Source organism: Falco cherrug, chromosome 7 (genome assembly GCF_023634085.1).
Source record: "Falco cherrug isolate bFalChe1 chromosome 7, bFalChe1.pri, whole genome shotgun sequence".
Lineage (NCBI taxonomy): Eukaryota > Metazoa > Chordata > Aves > Falconiformes > Falconidae > Falco > Falco cherrug.
This window is the reverse complement of record NC_073703.1, coordinates 17,366,843-17,394,831: the sequence shown is the minus strand read 5'-3', so window position 1 is coordinate 17,394,831 and position 27,989 is coordinate 17,366,843. Positions and strand designations below refer to the sequence as shown.

At 39.4% G+C, this 27,989-nt stretch overlaps 1 protein-coding gene across 2 annotated transcripts in view; it reads left to right on the top strand.

The window, feature by feature from the left end:
- Positions 1-13,345, top strand: part of WDR72 (WD repeat domain 72) — a 129,061-nt gene extending 115,716 nt beyond the window's left edge. For both annotated transcript variants that reach the window (XM_005435496.3, XM_027800146.2), the window contains 2 exons: positions 5,107-5,205; positions 10,987-13,345. In XM_005435496.3, the coding sequence (XP_005435553.1) occupies positions 5,107-5,205; positions 10,987-11,042 (155 nt within the window). In that variant the 3' untranslated portion in view covers positions 11,043-13,345. The remainder of the gene's footprint in view (positions 1-5,106; positions 5,206-10,986) is intronic.
- The last annotated feature ends 14,644 nt before the right edge of the window (positions 13,346-27,989 follow it).

Sequence of the window (27,989 nt, the reverse complement as noted above, 5' to 3'; positions counted from 1 at the left end):
AGCTAAGTAGGATAGTAATCCTCACCCTGGAAAAGAGATGGTTGAAAGAGGATAAACCACAGGACTGTTCAGTCACAAGTGTCATGGAGAGAGTACGCAGGGCTTGTACACATGCCTTTTCTCGTACAATAAATGTCACACTCGGCTAATGGGGACAGGCACAAACAAGAGGAGACGCCTACCTGCGTGGCAGCACATGGGGCTTGCCATCTTAAGGCAAGTTAGGGTGTAGGGTGTTAAGGATGTGAAAGTTCTATGTGCTTAAGGGAAAATTGGAGGAGTTTGTGGAACAGAAATCTATCATGAGTTATTAAATATTTAAAAAAAAAAAAAAGTTCTGGAATTCCCCAAGTTTCAAATTGGAGTTTAAGAGAAAGTTCTAGTGAAGTATTAGTGTATGGTTGTTGGACTCTTACATTGATGATCTTTGGTCTCAGCAAGTACAGCAGTTCTTACGCTTTTTATGATATCTGTGAAATGTGCTTCTTAAAATAGTACTCAAAGCATTTATTGCTGAGCTCTCTTTCAAGCGTTTTAGGTATAGTAAGGTATGTGCCTGTAGATCCCATACATCCCAGAAGTGACACTGCAACATAATCATTTTATCCATTTATGAAAAGAATACCAACATATTTTTTTCCTTTACAGCTTTTTTCGTGCAGTTTTATTTAGATTCAGGTTGCTTTGTGGTTTTGTATTAGATCTGAAATATATTTATCACCTATAGCCTATCTTGCCTAATAATTTTGATTGAAAAATATTTTTTGTTGCCCTAGCTGCTGTTTTGAATGACAAGTAAGTTCTTGTTTTCTCCACAGACTGTCTGTAAGTTACTAATCCACCTTATCAATAACAAAGGCGTCTTGTCAGAAAATGCTGACTGGTTTAGTCACCTGCGTTACGCAAACTTCTTTCTCCAACGTGTCTGCCCTCTGAAAATTAGTATGCGGAGCAGGTTATTTAGACTTCAGTGTGTGATATTTCCAGAGTGGAACAAGGCTTTTCAGAGTTTAAACAGAACATGTATAAATAAACGATAGCGAGGAGTTGATGTTGTAATTAGTGGCTGGTGTACATTTGCGAAGAACAGCTTATCATTTAAGAGTTTGTTCACACAAAGACTCTTGTTTCATAGACCGATCACCAATCAGTCTGTGATCTCTTTTCAGAAATAGTTTAATTTTGTGGAATTTGAAATATTTTGAAACTATTTACATGTTTAATTGAATACTATGATCTTATGACATTCTTTTACTATTCTAAATTCTATACCTATTTTTTTAAATGTCTTTTTCTGTTTCAATAATGTAAGAGAATGGGTATCAAGTTTGACAAACAACTCTTCAGAGCTTATTACGATGTATCAGAAAAAAATTCCACAATTCTCAAGATTGGTCCTGTACAATAAAGATTTATGTAATTTTTATATGCTAAGTTCAAGGTCATTTGCCTCAATGAAACCTGCCCTTTTACCTTACTTGCATGCTAGCAAAGGAAATCTCTACTCTCCATGTAATAATTTAAATTACATTGGCCTGAATAGAAAGAAAATATCATTGGAGTTATTGTATCAGAAGTTGTTGTTTCCCAACTTCTTCTCTGACTTGTAGATTTGGGGCTCATTTCTACCCCAGTCATTTACATCACTTTGGCTACACAAATTATCTTTCAAGTGGAAGCAAAAGTAATTTTAAGGTCCATTTAAACCGAAAGTGGGACAGAGTATACTCAGAACGAAGAAAGATCATGCTGTTTATATTTAAATAACTTAAATTCCCTCAGCATCCTAGGTATAAACAAATCGGAACAATATTTCCCCTATTGACATTTGAACATAAAATCCTATTCCCCTAAGAGAAAACATAGTGAAGTAGGTGTCAGTGTTAAGATTGTTTTGGGGTTTTTTTCATGATTACATAATGCCATTTTTTACTTTCACTCTTTATTTGGGCCACACTGTTCTTCCCTTATTTTTAACTTTTCAGTTCCCTTTGTTCTTTTACAGTATTTTTAAGGAACCTGCCCCTTCAAACTGAGCGTATAGCATGATGTTTTGAAAAAGAAAGACTGAAGGTCTCTGCCTAGCTCCCTGTCTGGCGCGCTGCGTGCACTCATTGTGTAACTTCATAAAGCGGGGTGCTGCGAAGCTGATCTGCCCTGGTGCTGTCTGGGGAGGTGTGGGTACTTCTGAGGAAGTGACAAGGCGGAGATGCGCATCCCTCGCACCAGTGACCCGATCCTAGCCTGTCCCAGCCTGTCTCCTGGTTTTGTGAAATAGCATTTTCCTTCCTTCACTTTTTCCTGCTGAACCTCACTCTGTGACAGCCTTTCTTGCGCAAGTTGTCTAGAGGTCTGCTTCTCTGTCCCTGGGAAAACCCTTTCTATCCATGCTTTCCACTCCCTTTAAACTGTTCCCGGTGACTCCTTGCCACCAACTATTTGTGCAAGTGTTTCATTGTTTTTTGTCATTTTTCAGCCATATCAGCTCTGCCTGTGATCCCTTTTTTCTCTTTTTGGTCTTTCTTGGCTTCCAGTGACTCCACCCCCCTTGAATCTCCCCAGCCTCTACTCAGGCGTATCGACTGGAGATCCTCCTGTTTTGTCCAAGGATCTTGCCAGCCTGTCTTAATTTCTTGTTCACTTCACACCTCCCTTCTGATGTATCTCCTCTGTGTATGGACCTGCTTCTAGCTGTCTTTTATTCATTATGTTCAGAGTTACTCCTCAGCTGAATCCGTACCTTCCCTAAAAACACTGCTTCGCTCTGCTTTGTCGTAAAATCAAGCAGGTCACTTTAAATTACATGACTTAATGCTGATGTGTTCTGGGACAGATGGAGAGCACCTGAACAGGTTTGTCCTACTCCCATTCAAGATCAGATAGAGCACAGACTTCCAGCAAGGGAAGTACCTGCGACCTCCCGAGTGCGGGTGATGCTTGGTGTTGTGAAAGTGTCCCTGCTCCTGGGTTCACTGTGAGAATTCTTCATTGGGTGAAAATACACCCTTCATTTTGGATGGCTGATTCTGAATTTTTGGTCACTGCTATGTTTTTTAGAGAGGACAGCTCCTGTGGTTTCTGTCTTTCTCTGCAAAGGCATAGCTGTACTTTTTGTTTTCTCCCTTTTATCACAATATACTCTTTTAGAAATTTTCCTATTGTTCTTCTTCAGAGTAGTTTTGACTTTTAAATTCATGCAGCTGTAATGACTCAATCTATCACTCAGCACAGTGGAGCCAACCGCTTAGTGGGAAGAACTGTTTCAGAAAGAATGTTGTAATAAATTTGGCACAAAACAATGTTTTAAAGAATATAACGTGCACACTTGTATTTTCCAGTTTTTCTTTTTTGAAGTGGGAATCCTGGCCTTCAGTTTGTATATTTGAAAATTATTTAAATGTTGTGAAAATCGGAGAAAAGCACAGATTTCTTTGAAAACATTTCTTCCTGCACGTATTGTAGCGTTTTCATGCGTGAACATGAACATTTGCTATTTATTGTAAGTTGTTCTTCCGTGTCAACTCAACTCATGCAGATTATCATGTCAGTGTTTCCTTGGCAGAGACAAGGACTAAAATTCCTCTTCATGTGGATAAGATGACCATTGATACAAGTCCACTGGCTTTTTGTGAGCTCAGAAATTTAAGTGTTCCTGCTCTACCTGAGCAGGGTTTTATATACTAGTTAGTCGCCATCCAAGGCAGATTTTTTAAGCAAAATGTAGTGCTTTTTTTTCAGGTGAAATGCATGGTGTCATTATCATAGATTTTATTATTTATTACGTTTTAATATTGCATTTTCAAGGATCTAATCCCCCAACTGTATTGAAGCCCTGATTGCTTCAAACGGACTCTGTGTAGATGCAAGAGTCAAGAATGATGGAACCTTTTGGCGACCTGGGATCAATAGCTGCAAACCGATGGAAAGCGCAGAGCACTGGAGTGGAATATGTGTCTTTTGAGCTCTTCCTGTCTGAATAATGCCCTGAGGCCTTGCTGATTCACTTATAGTTCTGGAAAATTTAGATGGGTGTTTAAGTTCAGTAATCCTTCAGCAAATATTCATCTATTAAAAAAAAAAAAAAAAAAAAGAACCCATCAAAAGTTATAAGGGAACAAATTTCTTATTTGGAAAACAGGACAAAACTACGCTGAGATTGTGTCTAGCCATTAGTATCCCCATCCATATAGAAGTTTGGAGCCTTGCTTAGTTTTCTAGATATTGGAAAAAAATCTAGTATTTTCTAGTGACCACTATTTTCTTAAGAAATGGGATCATCTGGGAGCTTTAATGGCACTGAAAAATTGAGATCTCTTCTTTACTGTGCTATTCTGTATTATATTGTTTAAGAATTCTACTTTATCTTCAAGCTGTATTTGTGGCTCCATATGGAGATATGGAGCAGAAGAGAGGGAAATGGGCATTGACAAGGGAAATACGTCTCTCCTGTTCAAGGAAAACTTCTGTGGGATTTGTTCAAAAGCCAAGGGAATTAAAAAGTCATACACAGACCATTGTTTCCATGAAAATATTTTCCTGCTCTGAAATGAAAATGTTTTGAGCAATTAAGTAAAAGAAGAAATCAAATTTGGTAATCTCTAAACTGCAGCTCAGTCTGGTTTTTACTGTACTTTGGAATATCAATATTTTTATTACACATTCTTGTTTGTTATATACAACGTACTTTCATCTTAAAATGAACACCATTTCTCTCCCTAGTGAATGACTCTAGTAATTACAAAACCACCTAATTGATCTTTTGTATTGTTTACTGGCTTCTTTGGTGAAACAGACAAGCACTTTTTTATGGCTTCTGAATTATTTTATTATTTTAGAATTCTAAGAGAAAAACCTGGGTTTTAACTTGAAAAGGATCACCTTTAAGCTGACACCGCAAACTTCTCCCTGAATGAATTCTTGTCTATAGATTTTTCAGCTGTGCTATGTTGCATAGAAGTACTTTGAGTTTCTGTTTTATTTCAGTCTGTTATTCGTGTTTACAAATTATGTCTTCAGCAGTGAAAGCACTGCAGAAAGTCAAGGGGTGTTTGTTTCTGAATACATTACATTTCTCCCTCCCCCTGTTTTTGTTCTTTATTGCTCCAGTCAGTGCGCCGAAGCATGAAAGGAGCTCCACCTCGGCAAACTTCCAAGACGTGGAGGATGCGCCTGACAGATGTGTCCTGGAAGAGCCTGAGAGTCCAGGTGAGAGGCATTTAAAGACAGTCACCAAGTATCAAGCGATAAATCTGACACAGCTTTTGGGTCTGTAAAAAAAGCACATTGTAATGCTGTTTCCTTTTTAGCAGCTGCAATGTCAAATTAATGGTCACCTCCAGGGGTCACAGTGTGGAGCTGTTATCCTTTTCTCTTTCATCAAGAATTCAGGTCTTAGAAAGGATAAAGGCTTTATGACCAAAAAGAAAGCTGACACTACTAGTTCATTATAATTAGTTTTGGACTACAGTGCTTACTTAATATATGTACAATGTCTGACCCTTGAAGGTAGCATGAGATTATGAAAAATTAGAAGGACCGCATATACTGCAGTTGAATGTAGCGGCAGACATTCAAACGCCGTATCTCTGGAGGAAAGCAAATTGGTGGCGTTAAATAGCTTGATTCTTTTCTTTAAATCAGCTCAGAATCATTATTTCATTTTAATGGCTCTTAACATTGATTCAGCTAAATACAGGAACATCCATAAAGTGCATCCTTTTTGGTGACTAAAAGATTTATCTTCATGTAGTTTCATTATCTTTCTCGTTATGGAACATCTACAAAATTTATTAGATTAATCCCAAAGGGAAACAATTAAATATAAAGTGTATCGAGTCACAGCTGATTAAAAACACTCTGTGTGACTAAATACTAAGATCTTTTAAGCAAACTCTGAGCTTGACCCACATACACCATATACGTAACCTGCATGTAGTCCTCATTAGTGAAAGAGTTAAACATCTTTCTTCACTTGATATTTTCCTTCCCCGCTTTATCTGGTTCCTGCGTACCCTCTTGCATCTTTGTGTGCTGATCCGTGTATCATATTTTTGATTCATCGTCTCTGCGGCCTGTCAGCTTAGTTAAGAGATTTCCAAATCTTGCAGCCTGTGCTGACAGGGGGCAGCTGCCAACAGTCCCCTGATCCTTCCCCAAGGAACGCTGCTGAGATTTAATTTTCAGTCAAAGGGTGCAGTCTGAAATCCATGTCAGGTCCCCTAAGTCATCTCAGAACCCAGATAGGACCCATGTCTGGGGGATTATATTTCAGCACGCTCCACTCCTCCAGGATTCCTTGGGAGTTCAACCGCTGTGATATACTGGATTCAAACTACATTCTCTTTTCATCTTTTCCACGGAAATGAGCACCAGTATATGTTAGAATAATTGAAAGCAATGAATTGTAAATCTGTACTCGTTTGAAAGCCACCTAGGCTTGACTCGAGCTGTACAGCAGAAACTAGTGTGAGATTTAGAAAGAAATAGATAATCTACTCAGGAAGGGGTCGGGTTTGATCCACAGCGCACCTATGGTCGGTGGTGCGTCGCACCTCCTTCGGAAACTGTCTGTGGTCCCTTCAGCAACCATTATGGGCAAAAATGTGGATTGTCCCAGTTCTGATCTGTTCTGAAGTGAGAAAGAGTTAAAACAAGGTGGCACTAAAGTGTTCAGGTGGGAATGAATGTACCTTAAAGACAGCATTAATTTTAACCTTAAATTAATTCCATGTGGCCAAGTGTACACATTTGGACAGGAACGTGAATTTCCAATTCTGCACTCTGCATGTCTGTATGAAGTAATGGAAAGAATAAAAGCCTGTCAGGAGGTGAATATTGACTGGCAAAAATACATGTTGATAAAGCATCTAAACTTAAAAACTGAGTTCCATTCGGTCCATCTGACATCATTAAACTAGTAATAAACAATGAATTACTCTGGCTTTTGTTTCTGTCCATTCCTGCATTTTAAGACATCTTGTCTTACAGGTCTGAAAACCTCAGGAGATTTCACTACTGGTCTCACTGCTTTCCACTGAGAATTTGTGGCTTGGTTGTCATGGAGACATCGTATTTCTCCAAGAATTGCTCATATTGATCCGTGGACAGGCGTAAATGGCCAGGCGAATGTGAGGAGTAAAGGGGGTTGGGCAGTACTATAAAATGACCAGAGGTTATGGGTCGGAAATAAGCTCATAGCAAACACTTAGGTAAAGAGAAAGAAACAGTTTCATTTTGTTTCAGGATTTCGTTTTTGCACTTTATGCCATTGTCTTCTTTCACTATAGACTGAAAGAAACTTGTTAGTCACTTGTCATGTCAGATCTTTGGTGCTTGTCCTGACACAGCTGTCAGCCTTCCAGCTCTGTGCAGTTCAGGGACACACAACAAAGAGCTAGGAACATGAATTATTTATTGCTCCTTGTGCGGATGAAATTCTGTGATAAGAAATTAAGACACTTCTGACAGAAGTGTTTGTTTGAAAGGAAAGATTTGGTAACACAACACATTTACTTAAAACTTACCATTTACTTTTAGTAGCAAGCATTGAAACAATAATATGACATTCAGTTGGCTATGATTTTCTCTAGTGTTTCTCAGGTGTTTGAACTTTGAATCGTATCTCGGAATCTGAGAGTGCCTGGGAGGTCAGCATTGACTTTAGAATCTATTGCACATATTCAAAGTCTGGGCAAACTTACAAACTTCATTTAAAAGTTTTTATTTAAAAGTCTGTATGTGTGTTATGCAGAGTCTCTTGTGCTTCACTTACAATACATTGTCATGTATGCAAAACTGATGTTAAAAAATATATTGTTTTACTACCTTTTCGAATGAGGAAAAGGTGAAAATAGGACAACGTACCTGCAAGGGATTCCAGCTATTCCTAGAAAGGGTTCTTCATTACAACTACCGCAATCAGGCAGGCTGTAGAGCAGCCCTTAGCAGACATAGCTGTGCATTGTATTTGCTAACAGTGCAAGGTGCAGTCTCTAACCTTGACATGAGACTGAGAGTTATTTTCAAAGTGATCTTAATTTTCTAAAACCACACAAATCTTACTCTGCTTATTTTACTCTCACGTTTTCTATGTGTCTGCACATGTTCCCACTGCTCCGGATGCGGGCCTCCAGCAGTTGTAGAAAAAGGCATATACTTTACATGAATAGCAGGAATCCATTTGACTACCCAAGACACCAATCTGAGATTTACCTGTGATTTCTTGCGTTCAATGTGTGATCTGAACTACTGTCAGATAGGTAATGAAACCCCTCAGCCTGCACTTTTCTCTTGGATAATTCACAGTAAACACTTTTCACATGTGATGGACACAGGTAAATATCAGAGTGCGTTTTCTTGTCTAAGTGAAATGGATTTTAGTTGCTCCCTTCATGTGCCTACAAGCTGCCATTATCTGTGATAGTGGCTCGTGTCTATTTTAGCCCACACACAGAGGAGATGCTGGGCTTCTCTCCCAGATGCCTAATAGTAGGTTTATCACTGCCATTTTCCCCACATGCTGAGGACTACTTCTGTTCAACATGCAAAGCCTTGGCTTTTCCAACTTGTCTCTGGTCTGGCCTTGAACATAATAATCAGATAAGAATTACAACAGCTTTTTGTAGAACTTGACTTTTAATCATATCAACCTCCTGTAAATAATTCACTATCCCTCAGAGTGCCTCTTTAATATAAATAAAGATTCCCAGCAGTGTTTTCCATTTTATCAGACAGATTTTCCACATGTAGGGAAACTGAGAAAGAGGCTGAAACTGAATGAACATGGATCTATGAGTTAGACTTAGGGGTCTGAGCTATTCACGTGAGCGTTCTTGTACAAACAATGGTGGAAAATTCACACCTCCAGAGGGCAGGTCCTCTTGTCCAAAGGGAGCTGCTTGAGATGGGTTTTAAGGGGATTGAAGATGCTCTGAAGTTTGTGAGTCAAAATCTGAGAGGATGGTAACAGAACTTGGCACAGCTTGAGGTGTCTTACCTTTCAGAGGCGGTGCAGTCCCACCAGAGGGTTCTGCAAGTACAGCTTTTATGAGGAAAAGGACTGGATTTGAGCTGAAGTCACAAGAAACAATGTAGGCACAGATACTTCTTGCCTCTCCTTTACTCCAACAGAAATATTGTAGTTGACTAGGCGTTAGACTATCACTTCACTTGGTACTAGAAGGAAATTGAGCCTCCCTAATGGAAGATTGAGATGGAAGCTGTAGATGGAAATTACAGAGTGTTTTCTGTCTTTTGGATGAAACCCATGTAAATGGTGAGAACCCTGTGAGCTTATGGCCTTGCGTAGCCAGAGAGCTCGACCCTGCCTGAGTAAGCTGGTCCCTTCCACAGCTCGTGGTTTCTCCCATCCCTTCACTCCAACAATTGCTCATATTAAATTTTTCCCTCTTCATTTTTTGACTCTTCAGGACAGAATGTAATTCTGGGTGTGTAACAGATACTAGTGAAAATCCAAGCAGTTTTCACCGTCTTGCTTAGTTGCTTGTCCTAGATAGGCCTTAGCGTAGAGATGGGAAAGATCTCTGCCTGCCCCTGAAGTACAGTCTGTGAGAGACACAACTGCAGCAAATAGACCTGGGAATGTGTCAAGAACAACAGATTGTTAGCCACAGTGTGCCTAAAAATACAGCACTAAAATTGTGAGTATCTTGCATCAGGCAAGTTATAATTACCCTGTCAGATACTCACCAGCTCCAAGTTCCATCCACTGAAGAGTATGTTATTTAAATCAGCACTCTGTCACCTATATGGCTGTTGATCAGTACACAGAATGTAAAAGTAAATATTCAATAAATTTCTAAGTATGAAGCACCCTAGAAAAGCATGATTTTCTCTATTTTCATCATCACAAAAAGTCAGCAGCGGTAAATGAGGACTGATTCAGGAATGGAGCGCTGGAAGTCGATGGTGATGATGATGTATGAAGAAGATACAATACATGGGCACCCCACTGGTCACAGACACTGACAGCCCTTACTGCTCAGCAGCTGCGTATAAAATGCTAGTGCCTAGGAATTCTTCCAGAAAGAATTTCTCAAATTTCCAATGTAGGCACAGGTGAATCCGTAGGAATTTCACTGCAGCAGAGGTAGTGCCACATCTTGTCAGCATCCTGGGTTACTAGTAACATGACTCATGGGTTTTGCTTTGGTTTTTTAAAATAGTAAATCAAACTGTTAAAACCAGAAGGCTACATGGTGGACATCAAGAAAATGTGTATCTCTGTGTCTAGGACACAGCTAGACGGAAAGATGATAGATAATGTGATAAATTTGCAAGATGTCCGTTAGACTGGGAAAAAAGAGTGTGTGCTGCTTTCTCAGCGTTCATGGACTCATGAAAGGTGCTGTACCTCTTTAAGCAGTGTTTCTAATACAAGTAATATTTAAAATTCAGATTGTATATATTACCATACATATGTCAAATAAGAAGTCATGAAGCTAAAAACTGATGATTGAGGGTGCTTTTATGTGGAATTCTAATAAGCCATGACAGAATTAAAATATAATACCTTATTTACTTCTCTGAACGGCTATTGTAGAATTATTTCTGCTGTCAGAAAATTATATTTGCAGAGAAAACATAAACAGTCTATTAACATAAAACAGAAATTATCTTTCTGTTGATCCACTGGAATGTTTTCCTTTAAAACAAAAAAAGGAAGAAGGAGAAGACTGTTCAGGGGAAAAGTTTTGAGGAACACCATACATTCTCTTGAGCTGTTTTGGGTTCCATATTGCCTCTTGGAGTACAGCAATTTATAATTTTAAACAGTCTTCTGGAGGTAATTCGTGTAATTTTTTAACAGTAGCATGTTGGTGCTGGAAGTTTTCATTCCATTACAAAATTATACATTTTATTACTCTACAGAAAAATGCTAAAATAACTTATTTTTAAAAAACAAAATCTTGCCTGTTACTTCAAACTGTAAAATCATTAAGCCAGATGAATACCTTTCTTTTCCAGATGACATGAAGCCACATCCCTGGATATCTAAGGTGTGCTCCTGTAAGGTGTGTTAGAAAAACCTGCATAGCCGAAAGAACTAGAAGATGCACAAGACCAGCCAAGAAATAGGATATATGTGGTGTGGCCATGAAACAGCCAGTTGTATTTATTATTGTGTACCTTTAACAATTCATTTTCAGAAGAAATACCTTCCGTAAGATCAACTTCGTTTTGCTGATTTATTGGCTTCAGTTCACACTTCCATTTCTAATGGATTTATATTTATTCAATTAAATTTAGATAGTTCTAACATAGAAAATATCAACTTTTTATTTTTAGATGCTTTTCACTAGTTTATGTAGTGATACCAAATCTTACAACTTTGATTAACCATAAAAGCTTTGCATCAATTTTAATATTCTTTTACATATACCAAATTTAAATTTTTATCTCTCCTTGCTTCTGACTTTTGTTACCAATAACATTTTAACACTCAGCGAAACTAAATGTGCTTGAAATAATTAGAATGTTTGTTTGCATTTAAGGGAAGAATGCACATTTTGAAGTAAACATGGAATACTTAGAAACATCTAAAATACAAAGACCGTTCTGTGCACAGGAGAGCAAGGGAAGTTGATTATAAGTCTGGTCATGTCTAGGATGTAAATTTTCCTCTTCTATAAAAACTGCCATCACCATCATCTGTAGAAATGCAGTACCAAAATGAAGTTGGAGAAGCCCATTGGAGTCCTCTTCTGAAATTATATACTTCATTGAATTTCTGTTTGTGCTCATTGGGAAAAGCAGCTATACATTTTTATCTTTAAAAAAAAATATATGATTATGTTTGAAGAATATTTGCAGCTTATTAGACTCATTTATCACCTTACATGCTGGGGAATTTATGCTGGTTTGACAAATAACAGCCACTTAGAGCAGTAAGCTCACTTTTCGTAGTACCAACAGTCAGAGCACTAATGGAGTCAAAGGGACTTTTCTGGATCTGTGGTGGAAATCGTGGTGTGATGTTATCCTTCCTAATTGTCACGTAACTAGGAAAGTGAAGATTTCTTCAGTGCGGAAAGATCCTCTGGCAATGAATCTCTTTCTTGCTTGTGGGGAAAAGTCACGGCTGCAGGAGTGACAAACCAGGTTGCTGTTGCCCTACTGTGGCTTGAGACAGACACGAAATCTTCTTTCTTCTGCTTTTTTATATTCCTTGTGTCCGTATCTCTAAGTGCAGTGTATGGCAGTGAGGTCTTCGGAAACATTGAAAGGAAGGACCTGCAAATGCGGATTTCAGGTTTTATTCAGTGAAATAATTCATTAAAATTAGTTGCAATCCAGAGAAGATATTTAACTTTACTTTTCCATAATTTTCAATAACATGCAGAAAAATGACATCTTTTTGCAGTAAAGTCGCTGTTTTTTACGCATCTGTTATTTTTCAGAAACAATTTTCCTTATTCTTAGAAGGCATTTTCCTATGTAAAACGTACCTTTTGTTTGTATTTGAGTTGTGGTAACCAAACAGTCTGGGTGTGGAGAGTTATGGCTTCATTGTACTGGATGTCTGGAGTAATTTCATTTACTTATTTAACTTGTACAATGCAACTGAGAGCAGAACGTGTCTTAAGCTGGCATACATCCTCTTCTAAACTTTGATCGTTCAATCAGAGATGCAAACATCAAGAAGGTAAAAATAAAATTGCAAATCTAACTACAGGAATTTGCTAACACTACAGGAACCTTGCAGACAGTAAAAGAAATGCCAAACAAAGGATGGACCTTGCTGTCTCCTTTGGCACACGTCCTTGTCAACAGTCACCTCTAGTCTTCTACTGGCACCGAAAAGTCCATTTCCCTTCACAACAAACATTCCGGCTCTGTGTCAGCACCTGCTCACTTGGGCCTACACTGTTCTGAGTGCCAGGGGAACAAATCTCCTTAAAACTATTTCTAGTAGGTATTTTAAAACCTGATGTGTTCAGAGAGGTCTCATAGCTCAAGGAATTGGCGTTGTCCCTAACACCCAGCACTGCTATAGTAGCAATTACATTTGTGCAACACAATATTTGATTGCTTGTCTTTAATTCTGCAAAGCAGTGCACATCAGCAGGCTGCCAATACAGACAGCCCTTTGGAACGGTTTGTGCGGTGATGACTGGTGTTTGGCACATGCTTGTGCGTGCTTTGTGCTAATTATAATTACAGTATCAGTAAGGTAAGGCAAAGAACTTTTTTTATTAGGTACATTTATTTCCCAGTAAAGCAAATATATTTCCCATGTGGTCTGGATGTCTTTCAAACAACCAACTTTACAGTATATGCTCAAGATGAACCCTTGCTTCGAACAATCTTTTTGCATCAAAGTGACAATTTTAGAGCCATATACAAAAATACATATTAACCTCCTGCAATTGTTTCTTGTAAGTCATAATTGAAGAAGCATTTCTATACTAATGCAGTCTGATGTACCGCTGTATTCATGCTTATGGAGATTGATTTTACAACGAAGTTGCAGTAATTAAGAATATATTTTTCTATTGTGTTACACTGAAGGAATCCTGTCAAAAAGAATAATATGTTAATATTTTAGAGTGGTTGTCTAAATTTTAGATATAGGGTAAAAAAATCATTAATACCTAAACCACTTAATGAACAAGATTTCTTTTTTTTCTATTTTCTTTATCCAGAAGTCACAGGGTCCAATAAACTGTGTGGCTCAAGTTGTGGTTTCATAGCCGGGACAAATTCTCCCCACTCCAGCCATGTGCTTCTATGTCTCCTCACTTAGATGTGCACTAATTCTTGTATGACCAGGCCACATCAAGACAAGCACTGGCCTCGGTGCAAGGAGCAGAGGAGGAACGAGCAAGCAAGGGTAGGAGGAAGGCAGAGATACCATGTGGGTGTGGGACAACGTACACGTACATCAGCGTTATCTCAGCACGAAATTAGAATTTTAGGGTGCTATATGCAGGGATCTTTATTGAACACAGATTTACAGCTTTCAAATCCTATAGGCATCTTTTTACATTATCCGCAAAATTCTTTATATTATTTAAAAAAAAAAGTTACCGATCCTTTAGTAGAAGCCCAAACCAAAACTCATTGACATGTCTTTGATTTGAGGGATAGTGAGTTTTCCAAATTACTCATACTTGCTAAATGGTCACTCACCTAGATTCCTGCCTGGGAACATCCCTAAACTTTGAGCTATTAATTTATGGCTCGAAATCTAAACATTATTTTTTGAAATCTCTTGTGATATCAGCATATTTTAAATCTGATCATTGATATTAACTGCTTCCAGTCTTGGGTTGCATTTTGTTAAGCAGTGCTTTTCCTCAGTCCAGTGAAAGATGTTCTGAAAGCAAGCTGGCACGGAACTTGAAATATATATATATGAGATCCAGTGTTTCTTTAAAAAAAGAGATACTTTAACAAAATCACTGTATAACAGGGCTACGAGCTCCAGACAACCCCAGAAATCTAGCAGGGGAAACGATTTTGCAAGTGTGACTGAGGTGAAGTGTCGAAAATTCAGCAAAGAACAGGACAGGTTCAATACGCAGCATTACCTCTTCCCAGGTTTTTACTCCTTTTGGAAGAGCGTGTTTGCTGAAGGCAGACTAGGGCCGTGAGTGAGCTCCAGCACCAATCTCAAAGTCATCGTGCCAGTGCTGAACAGCATTGCATGCAGATTCCTGATGGAGGGATCTGTGAAGACAGTCCTGCTTCTCACAGTGGATATTTCAGCTGAATTTTGCAGGCCGTTCTTCTTGCATGAGAAGAGGATGCAGAGGGATTTCAAGGGCTGGTCTTCCCCTTTTTTCTTTCTCATAGGATACACAGTCTGAACTGCTAGGCACAGCTCTTCGAATTATTACTAGAGTTTGAGTTGGGTTATAATTTGAATTCATAGATCCCCAAAGTGAAAATTCATCAATCTTATTCTTGAAGAAGTAATACTGAACTCGGACGCAACATCAAATTCACACAATAAACCAGAATTGTCTTATTGGGGACCATGGGAAGTTTGTTTCTTGAATGACACCTGCTGGAAAGTCTAAAGTGTGTCTGTGAGCTGTGCTGCAGGACAGAGGCACGTCACAAAAAGACACCCTTCCCCACCTTCCGATGAATCTGAGTGTCCTCGATGTGGTGTGATGGTGATGGGCAAGTACAAATACAGCCGTCAAGGTGAAGCCATGCAAGTTGCTAAACAATATTAAACATTATGAAACTTAACAAACATCTGCAGTTTTGTATAGTGGACTGTGCATTTCATAAAATTCTTACACAGTACAGATATGATTGCACTTACCTTTTTCTTTCATGTATTCTTAGAAACCTTAGCTTGAGAAGACAGCAGCCTGAATTTACATTGTGTCTTGCAAACATAGGGATAAAAGCTGGTTTTCTTCTTCTGGCAATACCCTCAACAAGGTAACTGTGAAAAATAGCATCACTGGAGTAAGTAGTATATGTCATTTCATAATATACATTACTCCCTCTCTTTGTACAGTAACTGGGAGATTTTTTTTTAATATTTTTTTTTTTTACTGTTTGAAAGCTCGATATTCAGCAGAAAAAACATAAACAATACCCAGCACCAGCAAAATAATAATATTTTCCTTACTTATTCTCAAATTGTATTTAAATAATGCATAAATTTCTTGATAATAAGGTCCTGGGGAAATTGAACTCTAAATCATTAATGATTTTCCACACAGAAACTGAGGGTAACAAGCAATTCTGTTCAGTTTCAGAACTTTATTTTCTATAATCACACTGGCAAACAGACCTACAGCCCTGCCCAGCAAATGCAACATACCCGTTTTTGTTTGGTTTGGTTTATAGTCTTCCTGCCATGTAGATGGCAGCAGCACTCAAGCCTTGAAATTCACTCCAGCTTTTTCTTGAGTTTATTCCAAAACACCATGTTTAAAAATATTATTGTTGAGAATGGACTGAAAGCATGATTACTTTGAAGATGGATATCAGCTTAGTTACATATACCTTTAAAGAAGCCTTGACTTCATAATACCAGAATTTAAAAGGTGATGTGTCTTGTAGGTCTGTATGAACATAGTTGCCGCTGCTTAGTTTTTTGTACATTACGATGTATTTTCTTTCTGTAAATTAAATTGCTAGTATTTTTTCTACAGCACTAAGTTTCAGAACACACAGGGTGTTTCTGAAAGTTCAAAAATGTTAAAATTTATTAGGATAGTCCCCACATTTATTTCCTTGCAGAATGCGAAGGAGCTATCAGGTACTTGGGCAGCAAAGCTGGTGACTCTGGGCATGCTTGTCAACAGTACGAAGAGGAAGGACAGAGAAAGGTAGTGGGATGCATAGTGTAGGATTTTGTGCTATGGGCTCTACTAACTGCAGTGCTTGATAAAAGATATCATGAATTATCCAGGGGGAAAAAAAAAAAACAACAGGGGAAAAAAAAAAAAAAACATTTTGAAGGTCCAAATGTCTTTAGCTTGGCATAGCATGGAATTGTGTGCACTCTGACATTTACTTTGGCTAAGAAGTAGAGAGAGGTTTTGAAAAAGAAGCAGCAAAACTGAGACCTGGAATCAAAGCTGTCTGGCAGCCTCGGTCTCTGCAGCATCAGCTGAAACCTCGGGAAGGCTTTGTGGGATCATCTCCAGGCCCTGGGATATGAAAGCAGGTGTTACACGTGTGACTGCACAGAGGAAGAAACTAGCACCAAAAAGCATAATGATGGTGGTTCCTTGAACTAGGAAATACTGTTTAAATGCTGGAGGCAAATGGCAGTGTTTCAATAAGCTGTCAAACGAAGTAGATCAGCACTAACTCCCTCAATGCTTCTTAACCAGTAGCAGCTGAAGTAACAGGGAGATTAAATATCCAATGAACAGCATTTCTCATTCCGTAGGATCCTGTCTGGGGATGCATCTGGTGGAAGCTTAATCCACACTGAGCACGGAATCGGCTAAGGTAACTGGGAAAGCGGGCAGACCGTGGCACTAACCATCCTCACCCAGCTGCCAGCGCTGTAGGTTGGAGAGGTCTGTTCCAGCCTTCTGCAGACGCTGGGAGAGAAACAGGAACCAGTACCCCGCTGATGCTCTTGTCATGTGGTATGAGGCAGAAACCCTTGGCCCAGGATGTCATCCAGCCATTTGTAGTCAGGCAGATGATCTTCAGAGGATGGAATTCCACACTGGAGGGCCCGTCACAGCTTCAGGCTGGGCTCGGTGGATGATCTGTGACCAAACGTGCTCCTAACGCCTGATGGGGCTGTGGCCAAAAAGCCACTACGGGTGCTGTGATACCTGTCCTGGAGCTGACAGCATTCCTGCTGCTTATCTAGTGCTTCAGGTGAAGGACTAGCAAAGGGAAGGTATGAATTTGTGGCTGATAAAATTTGTGACAACAGTAAAAGTAGAATTAATGATGGTGAGAAAAGAGCAGCACAGGGTACGTGTCCCATCAAAACACTGCGGTAGCCAGCTTTTGTCTCTCCCTCACGCTGTTGGGGATGATGCTACAGATGCTGCATCGCACAGTGCTAATGGGAAAAACACTTCCCTTCTTAAATCTCTTCCAGATAAATACATGCCTATAGCAAATATATTTTAACCATTTATAGGGTATGTTTTGGAGATTTGGTGGGGGTTATTCTCCACTTCGTAGCGTCCATTAAATCAATCTTAGATTCCATTCCAGTGAGCAGGCAGTTGTCAGAAAGCTGCTTCAAGCTTTCCCAAGTCCACATGGCTTTTTTTTTTCAATATATTTTCAAAATGATGCCACTGCTTAAGTACTAAAAATATCTTTTTCACCATTCCTGTACCACACTGGTAGTACACTCAGTGTAGTTACAGGAGAGTTCTGTGCCTTGCATTTAAATTCAAACAGAGTTCATATTAGTGCTGATTGTTTGTGACCTATAAAGAATACATATTTTAAAAGCTCTTGGAAACTTAAAATAACTTTCTCTGTTGTTAGTGTTTTGTCCATGGAATGGAAATATTCGCGAGGCCCTACCTCAGAGAAATTTTCTAAGAGATTTTCTAAGGGCTGTGTGGGTGGTCACAGCATTTTTTAAGTAAAATACACCACCCAATCTACCTAATAAAAAGCTTGATAGATTTTTGCTATCCCTGCCCAAACTTGTTAAGTTGAATCAACAAAACGACCTAAGCAATATGATGCAGAATCTCTGGGAACTACCAAACATGGCTTTCCTTAGAGATATTTTTGCAGAATAACCTTGGAACATAACTGCTGCTGAGGAGCTTGAGATTTACAGCAATAAGATTTCAAGCTTTTAAAGAATTTGATGAACAATTTTAATGGATTGGATGCTGAAAAAAATATCAGAGAACACATCACAAGCAAAGACTCATTCCAGGCACTGTGTCCTATATTTGTTGCTTCAGTTATATGGAGTGACAGCCCAATGAATCACTGGGTGGTCTTTTGGTCTGAGAATTTGGGTATTGTCTGAGCAATTAACAGGCAGTCAGCCAGTTACAGTGGCTAGTGATTAAATTACAGAGGTTCTTTGGTGGTTTCCATAAAGAAATCTCTGGGAAGAGTTAGGTGGATCCACCATCTATCATATGGTGAACATGTCTTGTTCTGTTTACATGTTTGTTCAACTAAATACTTAAGAATATTATGTCACTTGAGAAGAGCTGATATTTGAAAGACATTTCATGCTATTGGCTTCTGCTGTGCTAACTCTGTGCATGAGCAGAATATATGATACTGTTGGGGAAAACCTTTAGCTTTACATTTTTTTTTTGTAGGAGATCTCAGAAATGTCTTTCCTCATGTCTTAAGCCACATCTCTGACTACTGCATGAGTACTTCACTGGTTTCATTGTAGATTTTTTAGTTAAAAATTGCCTTCTCTGTTATTTAACTCTTTCAAGCAGATATTATTGGTGTTAGCTTTTTGCTTAGCTCACGAAACATGTAGTGCCCTCTGTTACTCCACTTTTTTACAATGTCTATATCTGTAGATGCTCTTCCCTGTTTCTGCTATCCGGCTGTTTCTTTTTTCCCTTGTGTGTGGGACAAGTCTGTCACACTCTTCCCAGAATTTTGAGGTTTTTCTTCCTCCCATGGCAGTGATAAACTTCCACAGGGAGAGAACAAGGTAAAAGCAGCAATAAGGAAAAATAAAAAGAAGTAAACTCTATTAGCAAGAGTAGATATACCAGCATGGCCAAATTATGATCACAGTGACCTCCAGGCTGCACTCTTGATCTTTTATGGTAATTCTGAGCTGAGCTGCTGAAGGTAGATGTAAATGCCAATACCCTAGGAAGACTGGGAATTTCTGGGAATTTGCATAGGATACATATAGCTGTAACCACAATCCTGCAGGTGTTGGGTACCGTACCCGCTGCACTGAGCTCACATGTGGCCTTCTTGAAAAGGGGATGGGACTATAAAGTGAATCGCAGCAACTTTACATTTTCTTAGGCATTTAGCCCTTTTTTCCTGGGGGTAATCTTTCTGGATTAGCCATGAAAGTGCCCTTGCTGGCTGCTAGAGTGGAGAGGAGGTAGTTCTTTACATTTTCATGGTTTTACAGCTTCTGTACTACAAGATACTGGGAATAGGAAGGAAGCTTGTTTGGCTTCTTTAGAGATAGATTCAGCTCCCTTGCACACAAAGGTTTTGCCAAGGTTTTGAAAAAATGAGTCCCCATAGTAGATTACTCCTATTTTCTTATCCAGTATTCAGCCCTGTACCACATCCTCCAGCAGTTTTTATTCAGCCAAAGCTGCTTCCAAAAGGGCTCAGGGGCATCACTTGGTCAGCAGCAATCAGTGGGTTAATACAGCCTGGCTTCTGCCTCTCTCAGATGTTCAGGAGAAGATAATGAGGCAGGGATAGAGCCTGCAGGTTAATGAGATACCCCAACTGGAAGACAGAAATCTAAGAGGAAAGACTTGGAAAGCAGAAGAGGAAGGGGGAATGTGAGGGTCTTGATATTCAGGTGCTACTCGGTTTGAGAGAATTGCAAGGACGGGATGGGTTTCCAGTATTATAAAGAGTATTTGATTTGTTAGAGCATAGCTGAAATGACTCATCTACCTGGCAAAAAATAGTCTGCCTTTTACACTCCTGTTAAAATCAATACCAGACTATGTTCGGAACTCCGGTATGCTAGAAAAATGTGCCTCCTCCCCGAACTCCAAACAAAACACCAAAATCCAAAGGCACTCATGTTAGGATAAACAAACAGTGGAATCTCACTAACAAATTCTGACAAGTGCTTGGGTAAGCACTGTTAGAAAAAATCTGTCATGCATTTGAATAAAATCTATTAATAAATGAATGAGTAGAACTTAAATATAGAGAGGTAATACAGTAAAACAAATGGCCCTAGTACAGGAAGCTGTTCTACTACGCTGTTTTGAATAGACTCATGAAAGCAGCTTACCTTTTTGCTGAATCTTTTCAACAATCCTGGGTTGTAAAAGATGCAGTCATGTAAATAACTCTGACAGTTGCACTTTGACCATATAATATGAAAAATAGCTAGTTTTCCATAATTGCATTGTCAAAAAAATCCTCCTTCTTATCTGTATGCGACCTCCCACTACAGACAAGCAGAATACAGAATAAGCTGCACAGTCTGCAGCATTCAAGATGCTATTCTTACTGTTATTATCAGCAATGACGATTATCTGTAAATGTTCAACAGTAAATCCAAAGGAATAAATGGAAACATTTCTCCTAAGTGGTATATAACAATACGTGACATTTATATAGCACCTTTCATCTGTAAGAATCCCAAAGTGCTTTACAAAGTCTGCTGTGATCACTTCACCCACCACTGAAATGTAGCTGTCTCTATGTGTTGAAATTCAACTTCTATTCCACACCAATGCCATTGCAGAACAGTGTTTTTGAAAAAAGTGACAACTAAGTGAAATGCATTGAACTGTTCTTGTGAAAGCTATCATAGGATCCTCAGTGACAGCCAGTGGTTAAAGCTTTGGTTTGGCATCTCGAGCAAAACCCAGCAGATACTTCATCCTCCTCTGGCCTCATACGCGTCCTTCCCAGCCAGCACTCTCGTACTCTCATTCTGTTATTCTCAGAACACTGTGCCCATGGTGAGAAGGGCAGCTGCAAATATACTGACAGCACCCAGGTTCTGACTTTGCTTTTCTTACCTTTTAGCAGCAATGACTATCAGTTGAAGAACTACTAATGAAATCACACTGGTTAGCCTGGGTGTCTGGAGTTATCCGTAGAAAGTAAGGAAGAATGAAAATAGAATGATTAAAAGTTTATAGGACAAAAATGGGCATAACTAATCTGCAACTGTGCTTCTCTAAAAACCTTGGTCTGTTTGAGCCCAGCTTTATGAAATTAAGTACTAATCTGTCTGTCCTTACGAGGTTTTATATTCTTTTGCACAGTCTTAGTACTTAGTATCTATGTATTTACGTGAGGTATGCCTGGGCCCTCACTATGTGGTGACGGTAGGAACAGGTGCTGTGTCTGTACTGATAAATTAGAACAAGGGAACATTGTCAGGTATAGGAACTCATATATATTGATAAAATGATGGAACATTCTCCATGTTCTGGATCTACAACAGCTAATCCACTCCTGATGACCATACCTTCTAGGAAGTGTTTGAACATGTTCATGCTCTTCTGGAGGGTAAAAGAGTTTTTCACTCAACCTTTCTTTCAGCTCTCCTCTGGCAGTTGGCTTTATTGCCACAAAACAGTCCTAGGCACATTGAATTTTTATATATATACATATATATACACAAAAGTTATGTACAGAATAACTGAGTGCATGTTAAGTGTAGCATTTGTGCATTCCTGGATGTGATAAAATCTAGTATAAAAGTGGATTGAATCCTCTTCAAGAGAAACACATGGTACGCAGTATGAGTCATCTTGAAACTACTCTACCAATACTAATCAAACCATCGCACTGAAAATACATGTTCTTGCTGGAGGTTCCTATTACAATTTTCATCTTGCGGAAGGATGGGAGCAAGCCCAGGCAGGAGATCTGAACCCTGCTGAATTTTGGAGAGCTTAGCTCATGCTGCCGATACAGATTTGATACCTCCAACTCAGATTTATGTCCGTGATGTGTCACTTTAAAAATTCAAGGGCCCATATGTGTTTGTTCCACTGCAGTTACTACTTCATCTTTTGTGTCATCTCTTCTATGGTCTTGGCTGTTCTTTGGCAGAACATGCATTCCTTTCCTTTTAAGTGTAGGGAAACATTGGACATATGTTACCACTGAACTACAGAATGTGTGGGGACATCAGCTAAGTAGACAGACCATTTTACTGCTGAGAATGTTGTGGTCTCTGCTCTTCCACAGCTACAGATAAGGAAGAGAATTAAAAGTGTTATTTTGGAAGATGTTACTGACCTTTCTAAACCAAGCTGTTATATTTCTCTAATAGAACAAGTGCAGGTAAACTGATTCATATAAATTCTCATTCTGTACATAAATAGACAAAATGTAAGTGCTGTATTTGATAGGATACACTGAATGACTTGGTAAAGGTAGCTTTTATTCTTGATTTGTTATGTAAATAATAGATGAGAAAGTTACCCATGTTTCATTACAGCTTTTACTTGGTAGCTATATAGCAATAAAAGGGACGAAACTGAAGTGAATGTAATATACTGTAGCAGGTCACTTGAAATGTAACCTGAGCATAAGAACAGTTTATAAAGACATGCTCTTCTTCTGAGCTGAAATTTAGAAGACTTGAGTTTGATTCAGGTTCAGACTTCAAGTTCAAAGGTTTGTGCATCTGATGGGGGGGGGGGCCGGAGCTAGGTAAGTATGTAGATAAATAAAATACCAGATAGATGCTATCAACCGCTTATTACTGTAAAAGTAAGAGAAACTATATTAAGTGCTTAAATGTAATTTTCCTTCTCTCAAGAAGCTTCAGCACACTTTAAAAATAGAGACAAGCATAAAGTAACAGCTGGATCCACCATGAGATATTCTGAGTGGCATCTTAAGAAAGCACAGTGTGAATACACTACCAGAGTTCATCTTGCACTTAAATCCAAAAAATTCTACAGTCAGATAAGTTTATGATGAATGTTTGATCTCTGAAACATAGACATTAGGATGTAAAATATCTCTTATTAGAGGTGTTAAATTAAGATGCTTAATAGGTTTTAATATTTTAAAATTAAAATTTAAGCTTGTCAATTTTGTATTAAAAATATCACATTTATTAGCTGTGACCCCACTGAAACAGGCTCACAGATTCTAGTTTGAGTTGTCTTGTATGTGTGTGTATGTATATGTATTTATTTATACCTGCTATTGTATATTTCATATTGAGCCCTATTTTAAAACTGAATGTGAAGATTGCAGCTACATTATGAAATGTCAGCTATAGGACTGCAGAAAGAATGGATGTGGCAACACTTAACTCTACCCACTGCATGTGTGTGTTACACACCAATCTTTATGTGTATTAGCCCATGTCCATTCATGATCAATAATACTGCCTCATCAAACTCTTCTATACTTTTATACACACATATGTTTAGCACTCTTCAAGATATTTTAAAGATAAATGGGTCTAATTTTGGTCATGACAATTGGACCAGAACAATACAGTTGATAGATTTGGCTCCACATTTGAAATGTTAACCCATTACAAGGCAGGTCATAGCAAACATGCCAAAAAACAAAAAACAGGGAAATCTTACCACTTATTTTCCCAGTCTTCAAAGACTTCATCTTTGAGGCAGGAATTTATGATTCTGCTTTTTATATTTAATTATCATTTGACTAACACATCTTCAGTAAAAGCCATATCCTCCTTAAATTTTCCAAGGTGTTTTTTTTCTTAGTTGACAGGCAGTTGCTAATCACGTGTATAATACCCTGAGCAAATTTCAGGCCATATGGGAATAGAATAGCTTCCTGCATATTTTACCCCCTTCCATCCTTATTTTTACCACTTTATGTGAAAGACTGGTTCGCATTTGTGAATGAGGGTGTGTTTTGTCTGTGATAAGAAGAGGGACTGTGTGAATGTTAAGCCTTTAAACACAGGTGGTGAAGAAGCTTTCAAATTCACACATACAAAGACATTTACTGCTCTCTCTGCCTGCTTTGAAGCGCTCTGCAAAGAATCTGCCATGTACACACAATAAGATGCTCTTTATGCCAACCCTGGACAGAGATTTTGCAGGTTGCCTGGCAGAGAGGGCAGGGTGGCATGCTGTCCTCTGAATGCTGCACTGGGCTTTGCTGGTGATGTGGCTGCTGCTGTGAGGACAGGGGCATCAGGGTCTTCAGCCACTACCTAGCAATGACATGAGACCTCCAGAGAGTTTCTTTTGAGAACGGTCACTCACTCCTGAGGCTGGATTCAGAGTTTTAAAGCTTTTGCATATGGATTTTGATCTCCGAGTTGCCTTAACAAAAAGCTAATTCTGTAACTTCCTCTGCAAGGTCTGTTTGACTTTGCTGGACGAGGAACACTTGTTCAAAGCTAGCCCAGCAATCATCATTCATCACACTGTCAGTCACGTTCAGATACCAAGGTACCTTCAACAAACATTGTAACCTCTTGGTTGGTTATTAAATTAGTGTTTCCCACAAAGTTCCAGTAGTCATAGAACATTTTGTGAACTTTATGGGATTTATATTAACTCATAGCAATCTTTACAAGGTTGCCAGAAGGTGTAGAGAAACTAATGATTAGCTAGATTCTTCTTAGTAATTTAGAAATATTGATGAGTGCTAGTTCAAGTTGCTGTTACCAGCAGAGTACCTGCAGTCCTTGACTCCTGCTAAGAAGGAAGTTTTCTGCACTCAACACAATCTTACTTTTCCTTATTTCGTATTTCTTAATGTACAGAATACTGTTGTTATTATATCCGTCAAAATTAATTTTCAGCAGCTGCTGAAATCTTCAAGTCCTGCCAAAGACAGTCATCTACTACAAAGTGATGCAGTATTCTGCAAAATGCAAATGCAGTATTCTCCTCAAAAATTATTGTAAGTAAAATATTACAATAATTACCACTGATGTTGAAAAAGTCTTTTAATCTAGTATCATATGAACCAATTTCAGAAGCAGTTAATATGGCCTCATAACATGTATGTAGGTTATCGTGGACTCCAGATTTAGTCTTATTTTAGCACATGAAGAAAAGTTTAAGAACATTTAGACTTTGTTCAAACACTGTCTTATGTACAGTTCAGGAAAAGGTACATGTCTGATGGCATAATGACAGTACCACATGTACCTGTTCCCAGGGAAGGCTGTTTACTTAAGGCCTGAAGCATGGTTCAATTTTGAAGAAAACTTGACAAGGACAATTTCTTATCTGCCTTTACGAGCTGACAAAGCACAATAATAATAATGATGGGTGGTTGCATTCCAAGCTTCACTCACCTGAAATACCACAGAGCAATTTATGTATATTTGTTTGCTTTCACCATAGTATTACACAGCTAGGTGGGATTTCTGAAGAAACCCAAGAAATAAAGCATTCTGCTCTCAGAAGGAGTTCCTGAACTGTTTGAAGCTATATTCATTCATAGAATCAAAGGATCATTTAGTTTGGAAAAGATCTTTGAGATCATCAAATCCAACTGCCAACCCATGACTGCCAAAGTCCACCGCTAAACCACATCCCTGAGCACCACAGCTACTCATTTTTCAAACACCTGCAGGGATGGTGACTCCACCACCTCCCTGGGCAGCCTGTTCCAGTGACAGACCACACTTTCAGTGAAGACATTTTTCCTGATATCCAAATGAAACCTCTCCTGGTGCAGCTTGAGGCCGTTTCCTTTTGTCCTGTCACTTGTTACCTGGGAGAAGAGACTGACGCCCACCTGTCTACAGCCCCCTCGAGCCCTGGGGAGCACCACTTGGGACCAGCTGCCAGCTGGATGGAACTGTCCACCACCACTCTTTGGGCCCAGCCGTCCAGCCAGTTTTTTACCCAGTGTAAAGTACACCTGTGCAAGCCATGAGCAGCCAGTCTCTCCAGGAGATGCTGTGGGAGAATGTGTCAAAGGCTTTGCTAAGGTCCAAGCAGGCAATATTTACAGCCTTTGCCTCATCCACTAGATGGGTCATCTTGTTGTAGGAGATCAGGTTCATCAAGGAGAACCTGCCTTTCCTAAACCCATGCTGGCTGGGTCTCCCCAGTTGTCTTGTACATGCCGTGTGATGGTGCTCAGGATGATCGGCTCCATAACCTTCCCTGGCACTAAGGTCAGGCTGACAGGCCTGTACTTCCCTGGATCCTCCTTTCTGCCCTTTTTATAGATGTGCGTCACGCTGGCTAAGCTCCAGTGTTCTGGGACCTCTCCAGTTAGCCAGGAGTGTTGATAAATGATGGAAAGTGGCTTGGTGAGCTCCTCCACCAGCTCCCTCAGCACCCTTGGGTGGATCTCATCTGGTCCCATAGACTTGTGCATGTCTAAGTGGAGCAGCAGGTGACCAACCATTTCATCCTGGACTGTGGGGACTTAATTCTGCTCCTCGTCCCTGTCTTCCAGCTCAGGGGTACTGGTCTTACTATTAAAGACTGAGGCAAAGAAAGCATTAAGTACCTCAGCCTTTTCCTCAGCCTTTGTGGAAATTCCCACCACACACCCCACCCCACCCTGTACCCAGTAAAGGATGCAGATTATTCTTGTCCCTCCTTTTGTTTCTAATGTATTTTGCTTCTCTAATCCTCACCCTCATAACCTTGCAACATCTTACAGTCCTCCAGAATTGCCTGCCCCTTCTTCCAAAGGTGGCAAACTCTCCTTTTTTCCCTGACTTCCAGCCAAAGCTCTCTGGTCAGCCAGGCCAGTCTTCTCCCCTGCCAGCTCATCTTTCGGCACATGGGGACGACCTGCTCCTGTGCCTTTAAGGCTTACTGAAGAATGTCCAGCCTTCCTGGACCCCTTGGCCCTTTAGAACTACCCCTAGCAATGCTGAGTTTTTCTGAGACCCCGTGCTTGGGAATGGGAAGACCATACTCCTGGTGCTTCCTTGCATCACTCCACTCTGGGATATTGTCACATGCATTGGGCACTTCCTATACATGGATTTCTTTTGTCTCCTGACTTAGAAAGGCTCAGCTAATCCTCTAGAGCAGTTTTGCGCTTTAATCCATCCCACTCCTCCTCTTTTCCCAAGATCTAAACCCTCATCTCCTTCTGCCTTTTGCTACATTCACTTAGCTGTGGGTGTCTGAGGGATATGAGAGATGCTTTGCCTGCTGCTCTCTGAGAAGTATCAACACAGAACTGCTCCCTTGAAACCTCATCGCTGGCAAGAGAGTGATTTTCTGCTGCTATCTGGCCCTGATCTCTATATGGTATTGGGAACAAACACTTCATCCTTCCCCCAGCATTCTCTTTGTGCCAGTTAGTTCTGAACTACAAATACAAGAGGTTGGTGTTTCCTGATCAGCTTTGTCATGGACATTCAAAATATCTAACAAGTAAAAAAGGCATTTATTTAGCTCTGGAAAATCTGTTCATAGGTATTTTGGGTTGAAGCAAAGTATTTTTTACTTGCTTGTAGAGCTTTTTAACCAAGATCACATACTAATCCGAAACACTGAAGTAACATCATTGCAAGATCTGCCATTTCTGCATTTTTGTCCCATAATCTTCTACAGAAGACAGTTCTGTCCTAAGTTTAGACCTTTATCCTTTAGCTGGACAAAGAGCCCTGGAGAGTAATTGGTTGCTTTTGTGAAGGAACAAGGATTGTCTGAGCTCCCTAACACACATCTTGTCACATTCAGGCAGTAAGGTACAGGATTTTAATGTACTTTCCCCCACTTTTCACTATGTGTTTTTGTAGTTTCCTACACCAGATGCTAAAATCTTTTTCCATGGATTGAACATTTTTGTATGGCGAGCTTGTGTGCCCAACTGACTCACCCTCTAGTTTTGAGCTGTGGATCAGTTTATCCATGATGCCCTTTGAAAGACAGAGGTATCAGTTGAGCAATCCAGAGCAA